Consider the following 12,807-nt stretch of genomic DNA (forward strand, 5'->3'; position numbering starts at 1 on the left):
CCTGGAAACAATGCAGCATTCTTGCAATAGAAAAGATGCTTTTCAATAGTGAAAAGTTTTGTGGGGGTTCTTCAGTGTGGGGTGATGGATAACTTGGACATTTGGTCACACTATTAAGGTTAATTTTATAGGTAGTATATCCAGGGTTAATAAATGATTAACTGAGGTGCTAATAAATGGTTGGTCAGTTGTCAAAGATGTTAGTGTCCAACAGGTTAATAGATTGCTTGTAACTACCACTTTTTATTGCTTTCTTCTGGTGTGTTTATAACAATTTATAACACATACTACTCGTGTGTCTAATGTGCTTTTATATCATGTCGAAATCATTTATTAACATTTTATAAATGGAACCTTATTTCTTTTTGGTATGTACTGTAAAGGAGTAAAGTTTATGCTTTTATTTCATTAGCTGAAAAAACATAGGGATGATAGTGAGGGGAGGAGAAAACAAAAAAGGGAAAAAATCAATAGAAAATATGGGGCCCTGATCCTTTTCCCATTGCAGGCATAGCATATTTCCATTTGGGAGCAACAAAGAGTTTTACATACCTTTTGGATTTTATTATGGAACATTTTTTGTTGATTCTGTAAAGAAAAACTGAGCTGTACAGCTGCCGTTATTACATAATTTTGAACTTTTCTACTTTCTGTATTTTAAAAAATTGTTTGTTTCAAGAATTCCAAGGCCAGAAGGGACCATTTTGCTTATCTATTCTGACTTCCTGTTAATACAGGCCATAGAATTTCCCCAAAATAATTTCTATAATATATATTTTAGAAAAAGTTAAATATGTATAATAAAATTGCATAAATCATTACTTGTTTTTTTATAGGTTATATCACTTACCCTTTGTCTTTATTTAATGTTTTATTTGAGGTAGTTTTAAAATAGTAAAAATAACAAATAGAAAATTAAATGATGGATAAGAAGATAGTATAGTGTACTGTACCAATATCAGAACAAACTGGGCAGCACTCTCCTTCAGGTATCTCAGTTTTGTGACATGTCAGAGAAAGGCACGTAGTTTCATCACAAATCACTTTTCCTTTTGAACAAAGACAAGTAATGCAAGGTTTGGGGGACCACACAGCTTTATCGTACATAATCATCCCGTTAGCTGTACAATGCCCTTTCTTTCCTAATAAAAGAAAAAGAATTAGGTCAAAAGCAAGAGGTGAATTAAATAATAATTCTTTGATAGCTTAAACTGAAATTAACATTATACAGTTTCATTGTTTAGATCTTGCATATATTTGATATTAATAGTAAATTGGTTGGGGAAGCCAGAGAATATGGCTAATGTTAAAGGCAAATATTTCATTTTACTGGATCTTCAGTAGATGCTTTTCAGCTAATTAATGTTTCAGGTGTTAAATGCTTTTTATTGCTCTTAACCTGAAAGTGAATGAATGATTTCTCTGCAGAATGTATTTAAGTAGAAGAGTCTTAGTTTGGTGCTTGAGTACAGTATGAAGAAAGAATTCTTAAATGTGTGTATTATTCTTTTCTGTAAAAATTACATCAGACATTTTTGATATAATGAGGATATTTCCAATATGTAGATAAAATACTTTAGCTTACAATTTCACTCTGGATATCTGAGTCCTCAATAGTTGATAAGGAACTGAAGAGAACATAAAACATTTCTTTTTAGTATATATTTCTAACGCACCCATCACCATATTCTCTAGGAAGCAAGGGCATCACAATGACTGTCACAAACCTCATCACCTTCCACTCTGAGTGCAAGGAGCATTTCTTTGACCTTGCCTTCTGTAACATAAACACATAGTAACAGGTATATTTCTATTAAAAAAACAAAACAAAAAAACCCACACACTTCCAAACCACGAGACTCCACTGCATATGCATCTCCCTGTGGGGAAAGGATGGGAGAACAAACCATGTGTAACAGATGTGTAGTCATGTTGCTTAATGCATGACTGGAAAGCCTTCAGATTCTATGGTGATGAGCACAGTATAAGAACCTGAACAGAACAGGGCCAAATCCTTACCCATTGAAGTGAAAAGAAGAATGCCCATTGACAACAGCAGAATCAGGATTTAGCCTTAAGTGAGTTTAGTGTTTATTAAAACATGCCAGATTGACAGTTGTAAATAAAAATCCTCTTTCTAAAAAATGGTTTAAACATGGGCAGAATCTATGTCAGCTGCTCTCACATTGCCCTGCCACTGTGTCTCAATCCTGACCTGGTAAGGTCATTAAGGTGGGAGATGGGATGGTATAGTTAATTATCCATGTCCTGTTCAATCTTTGGCCTCTCTGCTTTGCCTAAAGAGGGGACAATTAGCATCAATTCTGATGGTGGCTTTTATGATGTGGACATCTGATGGGAACTGGTTATAGTTTCTATACTTAATCCCTTCCATGTCTGATTGTCTTCATGGAGAGATGTTCCCTGTCTGTGGCAACAGAAGGCTGATGAGAACTTTGCTCTGACCCAGAGCTTCAGATCACCCCTCAGGAAGAATTTTCCAGAATTCTCTGCCTCCAGTAGATAGCCGATTCGTCAGGTTTTAAACCAGACAGTGATTTTTTTCTATGGTTTTGTCCTGAGACAGAACTGGCTATAGTTTTATCTGGTATCACAGATGGGAAACACCATTTTCAAGAGCATGCTGCTCCAGACCTGCTGGTGTGACCTCATATGCACCAGCTGAGGTCATGCCAGTGGGTGTGGAGTGACAGGCTCTTCAAAATGGTGTCCTCAATGCAATGTGCCTCACATGCATTGTGAATTTTGCAAGGTCACATTGGTCAGGGTGGGCCCACGCTGTTTCCAGGTGCGGTATTCTAGGGATGTGGCAGTGGCCAGCCTAGCCTCCAAGCAGCACATGTAGCACGCCGAAGGCAGAATTTTCACAAGATTTTTAACTAAATGTTTCTTCAGTGGCTTTGAGGTTTTTCTCCTCAAAACAGTTAAAATGAAAAAAAATATTTTGGGTTTCTGAGAGTTTGAAAGACAGTACTCTCCTTCTCAGAAATGTCAGTCAGAGACAGCAGGCCAAAGTGAAACCCAGCTGTTAACCAGAGTGGGGGCAAGATCCACCCCAGGATGGTTGAGCAGACCGCATGAAAACTCCTTTTGTTGAGAACAGGCCAGAATCATTGTCATGGAACTGGGGGTAGGTTTTTTTCAAACCAAACATGGGACAGTGTTCTTCTACCAGTTTTTGAATGTTATGATTCCTGATGTCAGGAACCAGTAGGAGAACACTTCAACCTCTCTGGCCACTCAGTAAAAGATTTAAGGGTGGCAATTTTGCAACAGAAAAGCTTCAAAATCAGATTCCAATGAGAAGCTGCTGAGCTTGAATTAATATGTAAACAAGATACCATTAACTTGGGTTTGAATAGAGACTGGGAGTGGCTGGGTCATTACACATATTGAATCTATTTCCCCATGTTAAATATCCTCTCACCTTCTTGTCAACTGTCTAAATGGGCCATCTTGATTATCACTACCAAAGTTTTTTTCTCCTGCTGATAATAGCTCATCTTAATTAATTAGCCTCTTACAGTTTGTATGGCAACTTCCACCTTCTCTGTATGTGTATATATATATATCTTCTTACTATATGTTCCAGTCTATGCATCCGATGAAGTGGGCTGTAGTCCATGAAAGCTTATGCTCTAATAAATTTGTTAGTCTGTAAGGTGCCACAAGTACTCCTGTTATTTTTGCGGATACAGACTAACACGGCTGCTACTCTAAACCTACTTATTTTCTGTGGTCAGTCCCCACACAATCCAGACCAAGCAGTGGAGTAGTATAGGTTGAAGTGATTCACATCCTCCTCCCTGGGAGATGGACGTATTTCCACTTCCTATACAACCTCCCTAGTCCCACCAGAGTCATAAAGTGGCTACCCTTTTCCTTATGGAGGCATGCAGGAGTCATGCCTACAGACTTCTTCCTTCCTTCCAGTCTCCCTGGTACGGTAGTCTCCCCCTCACAGCGCCCTTCCTGCCTTTCTCTCAGGAGTTTGGCCCAGGGGACTGGTGAAGGATATTGCTCACAATCAGCAATAAAAGAAAGAGCAAAAACTCTTAAAACCTTTTATAAGAGGTTTTAAGATCCTCTAAACAGAAAGAGACATCTTTAAAGCTGAGATTTTGAGATACCTCAGACAGTTCACCAGACTTCGAAGAATTACATATAAATGGGGGGTTAACTTCATAGGTGCTTATGCTTTTAGAAACTACAACAGTAAAAACACACAAACGCAAAGACCCTAACCTTGAAAAATTGTGTGACTGCTGTGTAATTCTTCCTCATTTGGTTTATAAGTATGTTAAGAAGGTGGAGTAGGAATTCCCTTAAAGTCCTATCTTGTATCGAAGGACTATAAGGTCTTCATTTTTCTGGCTAAAGTTAAGCCTTCTATGGCCTCCTTGTTAAAGAGCATAGTAATACCAGTTGAGGTAGTATTTCTGCCAAACCCATTAGCAGGTGAATAAGATAATCACTCAGACTGAACTTTGGTACAGCAGCCTCAACCCTCAGAGCATTGGCTGCAGTCTCTTATTGTGGAAATCTATGCTTAACTGTGAGAAAGTGCCCCAAAACAGCCCCCCTTCCCCCGCGCGCACACACTAAAATTCTTCATCCCGCCTAAAGCTGTTCTTGTTTTTTGGGTTTCACAAGTCTGGACAAATTACCCCTCCTATGAGGGCATGCTTCAGGATAGGCCTTTATCTAGGAGTGAAGCACATCAGAAAATGGGTGCTTCAGATAATCAGGGAAGGATATTCAATGAAACTCATTGTCCCAGTGACAAGTTTGTTATCCCAAATTAAATTAAAATAAACCAACACTATCAACAAGACTTTTCACAGCATCAGAAGATGAAGAGTGCAGTAGTCTATCTCCTACATATTTGAACTACAGAACCAGTTCCATGGAGAGACTGATATTCTGGAAAGGGTACAGTATTGTTTGTGTTACAAAAAGAAACAATCGCATACAGCCCATTCTAGATTTCAGGTCTCCCAACAAGTCCATAAGGAGATCAATATTCCAGATGGAAACACTGAAATTTACCATTACCTTATTATCTTCCCAAAGCTTCAGAATATGAAAATAAACCTTCTGGAGATATGATCAGGGAGACTCACCCGAAAGCACTAGAGTTTTTTCTGCAGCAAGAAGCATTTTCTATACAGAGTACTCCTTTTTTGACTCATAACTTCTACATGGATATTCACAATTGCCTTACCACTTGTATCTTCAAGTGAAAGGGATATATGTCCACCAATGTCTGATAACTTTTCATCATGTTAGACAGGGCCCAGCAGCCATTGCGAAAACCTTGAGAAATATGGCTTTGAACAAACAAGTGGAAGCACCCATTACAATTCACAGAGAAGTCTACCATTTAAGTTATATCTAAAGCCATCTTTATTTCAGAAGTGATGCAGAAGAAGATAGGGAGTGATTCGCCAAATATTTATCCTAAGATCAACTCTCTGAACTAGTTTTTCTCCTGTGTGGCTACCTGGCACAATTCTTGATTCACTTCCTGTCAGCAATTGGTTAATTCATTCTTAATGTTACATAACAACTATCTAAGAATGGGTCCAGAGAAACTGGTAATCAGTATAGATGCCAGACCCCAGATAGTAGGAATATAACTGGACTCCTGCAAGGATCATCTTTTTGTCCTGTGTTTATACAGTGTCTAGCATGATGGTCTATGAGTAGGCACTTCCATAATACAAATAAAAATATGAGTGGAGGCAGATGTAGCCCAGAGAGGCATATAACCTGTCCAATGCTATGGACTATCAACCTTCATCACTACTTAGAAAATTAGCCTTGATCTACTCCTTGGAACCCTACATGAAGTAGGAAAGTCAGGGTTGACTAGCTCAACAAGACATGCTTAGAACACAAGGAATACATCTATATACCATCTAGTCTTCGGTGCACCACAGGCCAGGTTGGAAGCCTGTTGATTAATGTGTTTGCATGTAAGTCCAGATGGAAAGCCAAAAGAAGAGGAAGAGACATTCAAAAGTAGAGGCTGTTGTCCCCTTATTTCAGAAGTGGGCTAAAAATCCTTCTTTATGCTATTTGCCTCTCAACCACTCGAGAGCAAAGATGGTAAAGAAGATTGTGAAACACCCATAGTTATTATAATGACCTTCACATTAATCCTCAGAATTTGTTTCTCAGACCTGATTTAGAGGAAAGTGGAACTTCCTCTCAAAGTCCACACACGCGCACACAGCATAGTGCAAGAGAGATCTATCCTGAGCCAATATCTAGTGTTACCTAACCCATCTTCTGGGAAGCTGAGAGAAAGAAGCGACAGTCATTCATTCTAAGAAGGGTGATAAACACCCTCTTGGAATCTGAGGAAATTCACAAATGATCACTTGTGGTGTAGGTGTTGGCATTACAAGGGACACGCATCAGGGCATAGTCAGTTCAAGCAAAGGACATTCTGATGTTTTTTCAATATGCCCTGATCAGTTAGCTCAAGATCAATACTTTTGCAAAGAGCACTCAATGATTGCAGGCATGCTGCACCATAAGAAACCCATGAGAATCTCTCATCATCATCATATAAGATTCCTGAGGATCACCACTCTTATCAGTCCTCTGGCAATATGCAGGTTCTTATCATGAGCTTGATTTGTGGGCTAATAAAGGCATCTTTCAGCTTCACAGTTGGTAGGTCTCTTCTCACTGAAAGTATCTTGTCTATTCACCACACTTCTTCTCTAAGGGGGTTTTGGAGCATGACATTCTCTAAATGAAACTTTGGTTACACATTCTTTCAAATGTGGTAGTTCTAACTCTAAATGTGGTAGAACTAACCAGGCCTCCATCCCCAAGTCCATGATCTTCTCATATTAGGAAGTGGTATTGTTGTTGTTTTGGTTGAATGCAGATGTCCTAAGTAGAAATGCATGTGTTAGATGTGAACAGACGCTACAGAGGAATAAGGTGCATTTAACACACACATTCAAAGCCTCAGGTACAACTCCTCTCTTTACTTTACACTGTAAAGAGAACAGTGTTTTTGTGAGTGGAGAGATCACACATATCTTATGAGAAGGACTGTAAGGCTACTACAGGGACTTCCATCCACATTTTCTCAAAGGCTGTAGAGTCTTGCTGATGAACTGTTTGTTAAAGGAACAGGGTACTCCTGTAACCCTTAAAATTCCTATTCAGTTCTTCACGGGTAAATTGAATCCTCCTCCCTTCCTAGGGATGACTTATTGCTTCCTAAATCCCACCGTGAAGACTGTCTGATATAGAGGGAACGAGAAAGGGAAAATGCTGTCATAGTGTGAATTTTCATGGTAGGACCCTCCATGGAACTGAGGTACTCAGGGGAAAAAAATAGTAAGCTCTTGAAACAATTACACCTAATTTCTTTTCTGTTATTTTCTGAAAAGGCCTGCACAGTCCATAGATTTATATCAATATTTTCAATTAGCATAAGCCTTTATTCACTTGCACTCTGATCAGCTCAAACTATGCTAGCAGGAGAGGAAATTATCTGGGTCCAAATGGTATTTGGTGCCCTTCCTCATTTCACCCAAGTATCCATAATACAGCTGTTAGGGAGACACTCACTGCTAAGATCCTGACTGCAGCTTTCTATGTGCTCTGTAATGGGTCATTATATTTTTTTCATATACTCTCCTCTCATGGCTGATTCCCCACTCCGGCACTTCAAGTGCAGAAGGTAGAAGCCTGCAAGGATTCTAAAAGTTAATACTGGCCACTCCAGGCTTGCATTAAATTTCCAAGGTTACATCTTTTTTCTGACCTTGGATGGGTAGATGCTGTGACCACCCAAGTGCGAGAACCCAGGAATTCCTTCTTGTGGGGTATCCTCAAGCCCTTTCACACTCCCTTCAGAGAAGAGCTGAGAAGACAACAGCTGATTTCCTTTGTTTTCTAACAGCTAATTAAACAACGATAGCTAAGTGGTTTGAGCATTGGCCTGCTAAACCCAGGGCTGTGAGTTTAATCCTTGAGGGGGCCATTTAGGATCTGGGGGGAAAAAAAAATTGGGGATTGTGCCTGCTTTGAGCAGGGGGTTGGACTAGATGATCTCCTGAGGCCCCTTCCAACTCTGATAGTCCTTGAGTCTATATACACAAACCTCTTAGGATACAAAAATCCAATCCTGTTCTAAAAAAAGGTAAATTTTATTAAAAACAAAAAGAAAGGAAATACATTTGGAACTTAGGCTTTTTGCTAGATTTAAAAAAAAAAACAATTACAAGGATTAAGTAACAAGATAGCTCTCTAGAGGTCCAGCTTAAAGATTACAAGCAAAACAAAAGCACCTGGGGTTAGCACAGAAGAGTCCACAAGCCATAAAGAAATAAGAGATAAACCTAATCATGTCTTCCAAGACGTTTCCTAATCTACTTACATATCTGGGGTTTCAAATGAGTAGTTTCTAGATATTATCTGGTGATCCATCATACCTGGCCCAAAGCTTTTTACAGCATAGTTCCAGCCCTGTCTCTGCTCTCCGGGAGAACAACACAGACAGACAAAGGGGAAGTTTTTTTCCCAATTTTCAAAAGTTCTAGCCTTCCCATTGGCCCTTTGGTCAGGTGCCCCTCCCTTCCTTTTACCTATGCAGGGTGACTTTTTAACCGTTTACCGTGGTGGTGAGCAAACTTTTTGGCTTGAGGGCCACATCGGGGTTCCAAAACTGTATGGAGGGCCGGGTAGGGAAGGCTTTGCCACCCCAAACAGCCTGATCCCCGCCCCCTATCTGCCCTTTCCCACTTCCCGCCCCCTGACTGCCCCCCTCAGAATCCCCAACCCATCCAAACCCCCCTTCTCCCTGTCCCCTGACCGCCCCCTCCTGGGACCACCCCCCTGGGACCCTACCCCCTATCCAGCTCCCTCTGCTCCTTATCCCCTGACTGCCCCAACCCCTATCCACACCCCCGCCCCTGACAGGCCCCGCAGGACTCCCATGCCTATCCAACCCCCCCATTCCCCATCCCCTGGCTGGCCTCCCCGAACCTCCGCCCCATCCAACCAACCCCTTCTCCCTGTCCCCCATCTGCCCCCTTGGACTCCCTGCCCCATATCCAACCCCCTGCTCCCCGCCCCCTTACCATGCCACTCAGAGCACCAGGACTGGCAGCTGTGTTGCCCGGCTGGAGCCAGCCACGCTGCCATACTGCCCAGCAGGAGCTCGAAGCCCCGCTGCCCAGAGCACTGGTGGCACAACAAGCTGAGGTTGTGGGGAAGGGGAGACAGCAGGGGTGGGGCCAGGGGCTAGCCTCCCCGTCCAGGAGCTCAAGGGCTGGGCAGAGTATGGCCCACGGGCCATAGTTTTACATAGTTTACAAGTAAAGCAAGTACAGAACTACTACCAAGAAGGATTTATAGCTAACTGGCTGGCTGGGTGTCCATAAAAGGGAGCTACCCCCCACCTTTCATTTATCACATCTTCAAAGGAAACTCAAAGAACAGTACACTTGGCCCTGAAAAAAAAAAAAAACCCAGCAGCTCCAAAGTAGCATATATCCTATCTGAGCTGGAAATATCTCTGCTTTTCTTCAAAATTTCTCTTTTGTTTTTGTTATTTGACAATATCTGAGGACAAGGAAAGTTTTGTCTGAATGAAAACTAGGTAAGAAATGAGTCAGGATTTGGCTTCTTTCTGCAGATGTATATATTCAATTATTAATATTGCTTTCTGTTTAAATTCAAATTTCTTAAAGGGCGGTGTTATACATATAGGGACAAAATCCGCCTAGCCATTTTGCATGTGCTCAGTGATAACTCGGGAGCAAGTAACTTTTTCTCCTCTTGCTTGACCTGTATAAGGACCAGGCAGAATTGCAGTCCCTGTACCTCATCCTTAGTTCCTCAGGGATTCATGATATTCCATAGGGGGCAGAGAGGAGGTTGAACTGTGGCCCTCACTGCCTCTCTTATCCACACACCATACAGGACCAGCAATGCAAGGAGTAGGAAAGACTGCACACCCTTAAATAGTGCAACACTGTACCTCCCATTACACTTACCTACATAACAGACAGGACTTAGCCCATAAACAAGAAACGAGACTGGAAAGTTGCCTTACAGGTAAAGAAACATTTTACTTACTTATTTCATCTCTGTGTACATGATCTTACACACAAAGGAATGCAGATAGCTGATTACTATTATTGATATTCTATTTGTGTCCATTCCTTTTCATGCATGTGTTTAAATTAATAGAAATGGTCTTTAATTGGTGTTATGCAAGAGCGAGGAGAGGAGAGTAATCATTTAGGAGAGTAAGATCTGGGGGTGCTTTGGAGCAACAGAAATGTAAGATTTTTTTCTGCTGCTGAAGCAGAATTTATAGCAGGTCTATTATTTAATAGACACTTCCAAATCTGATCTTAACTAAAATTTTGAACTTTAAAAACTAGACGGAATAATACCTTGTGGTTGAAATCTTTGGCAGCTAAGCACAGGACTTTCAATCTTTGGAAATATGGTGCAACTCCAGTATTGCATTACGACTAAAATAAAACCAGTGGCTTTTCCTCAACTTTTGGGTAAAAGTCTAGATAAACAGAAATGGACAGAACTGGGGGTGAAGGAAACCGCGCATTATTTCAACATGACTGATGGTCTCTGACAGAAAGATGAGAATTGCTTAAATAGAGTAGATGCTATTTATGTGGTTTTTCTTCTATTTAAAGAATGTTTTCAAATGAAAGGTTTCATGTAAGTAGTATCATTATGAATGCATTATATTAGCACCCACTGAAATTACTACAGTCAGAGTTTTGTCAGCCTTTCCATTAAAACCTCCTATTTTCAAGCTTGTTTTGAGATGGTTAGTTTAGTCTGAAAAAAGGTCCAAACCAAAAGTGAATTGTTCTAGAAAATGTGAATAAAATTTTTTTCTGCCATTTAAGTCACAAGAAGGTTTCAAAAGTTCTCTGGGTATGCAACACATCCTGTAAGACACAGAAAATTTTCATAATGTGAACTAGTACTTTTGGATATGCAGACTGTGGTAGTGATTTTTGTAATGTTTTTCTAGGACCTGGATAGAGACCACTAATTTAATTCACATAGTCCACCAAACAAGCATCAGATTATTATGATTTGGGTCTGATTTTAATGAACATAGGTGAAATACTTCATTATTAGTTCCCTAAGGCAGCAAGTCCCTCTGCTCCAAATTACAAAATTATTTTTAGTATGGAGAATTTCTAGACAGGCATGATGCTCTAGATTAAAGTATCAGTAAGTAGACCCTGAAATAACATGCAATATTTTTATACAGTATCAAGATTTTGTCTCTTTCTGTGTCATTATATTCAGCTTCTTTTAAAAATCACCAGATTATAAATATGGACTGAGATTGGTGATCTTGTCTCTTAAGAATGTGTTTTGTATGCTTGTGAGGCTCAGTCTTTCCACTGATAACATATCTGACATGGAGTATCATTTCTAATAATCTTTTGAGATTTAGAGCCATTATCTCAGAGCTATTAATTTATTTTATTAAGAAAACAAATCAGAGTATACCCAAAACACTTAGTTCAAGGAATATTTTAAGTATTAAGGTTTTTAACATTTGGGAAAATATCTGAAGTGGTCTTGAGTATCACTGATGCTATTGCCATTAGGGCACCAGTGAGCAGCCATTAATTGACTTACCAGATATGTTAAGAAAGGAGCTATGAACATTATTACATGACCTTAAAAGCTACTGGATATTTTGAGGTTATGAAAACATTAGTGAGGCTAAGGGAAAAAATGTATTAGGTAAAGTGCAGTCAGTGTGTGGAAAATTACAGAAAATATTACTCTTATGTGGTAAAAAAAAACAAAAAACCTCTGAGACTTATAGACGTAGACATGCAGAAATGATTGTCATTAACAAGTTTAATGAACTAAACACAGTAAATTATAAAAAAAAAAGTACTGCAGTAATTAGGATTATAAAACTTTTATTTTTTTTATTTAAGTAGGTGTGTCTGTTAGAGGGGGTGTTGGTAGTATTGCCTAACATTAAGGTTTATATACATATATATAAATGCCACTATAGTTAAGGTTGGCTCATGACATCTATTTAAAGATCAACCTTTCTAAGTCCTCTAAAATTGTCATGCTTAGTTGGATTTCTTTGAAACTGGTGTGCCTCAGGAGGGTGTCATTTGAGCCAGGGTTCCAAAGATATATGCTCAGAAAAAAAAAAGTTTTAAAAAAATTTCTAGGTGGGTTGTTTTTTTTTTGCCCAGAGTTAGAGATAAAATCATTATTATGATGCAGGTCAAAATGGTCTCAATCTGTCAAGTTTTATGCAAGGTAGTGCATGGCAGCCACTAAATCTTTGAGGGACCCAAACTGAGAATGGTATTACAAAATGTACGTTTTTGATGTGCCGATACTGAAAAATGTCTGGAAGGTTTCCTTTCCTGCTATTTTATATGCTTTAAAGCTTAAATCTTGTAAGTGCTCTAAAATCTGAACTGTTAATTGGCTTGCTTTGAAATTTGATGTGCCTTATGAGAGCATTATATGGTGTTAGTGATCCAAATTGGGATTATTTAACCAATGGGTTCCTGAGTTACAGGGTCCCTCCAAAAAAGTTTCCTTTTGGTGTTTTGTACTGTTAAACTGAGAAGTACTAATGATTGGATGAGTAACAGACCTCTTGAAGGCTCTGAACTCCCCATTCCACTAACATATCTAAGGATAGGTTAATGACAAACCTCCTCCTAAAACAAAAAAAGTTTTGGACTGAATCACTGGATGTTCCTAATTTGAGAG

General features: G+C 39.5%; 2 protein-coding genes across 5 annotated transcripts in view; one reads left to right on the forward strand and one right to left on the reverse strand.

Moving 5' to 3' along the window:
* CENPP (centromere protein P) overlaps positions 1-12,807 on the forward strand; it is a 318,318-nt gene that overhangs the window by 208,720 nt on the left and 96,791 nt on the right. The window lies entirely within an intron of this gene.
* ECM2 (extracellular matrix protein 2) overlaps positions 1-12,807 on the reverse strand; it is a 39,525-nt gene that overhangs the window by 16,043 nt on the left and 10,675 nt on the right. For 2 of the 3 annotated variants that reach the window (XM_084635181.1, XM_084635180.1), the window contains exon 3: positions 954-1,142. The exons of the other annotated variant lie outside the window; for it this stretch is intronic. In XM_084635181.1, the coding sequence (XP_084491307.1) occupies positions 954-1,142 (189 nt within the window). The remainder of the gene's footprint in view (positions 1-953; positions 1,143-12,807) is intronic. 3 annotated transcript variants of the gene reach the window in all.

Source organism: Lepidochelys olivacea (genome assembly GCF_965140295.1).
Source record: "Lepidochelys olivacea isolate rLepOli2 genome assembly, chromosome: 7".
Taxonomy (NCBI): domain Eukaryota; kingdom Metazoa; phylum Chordata; order Testudines; family Cheloniidae; genus Lepidochelys; species Lepidochelys olivacea.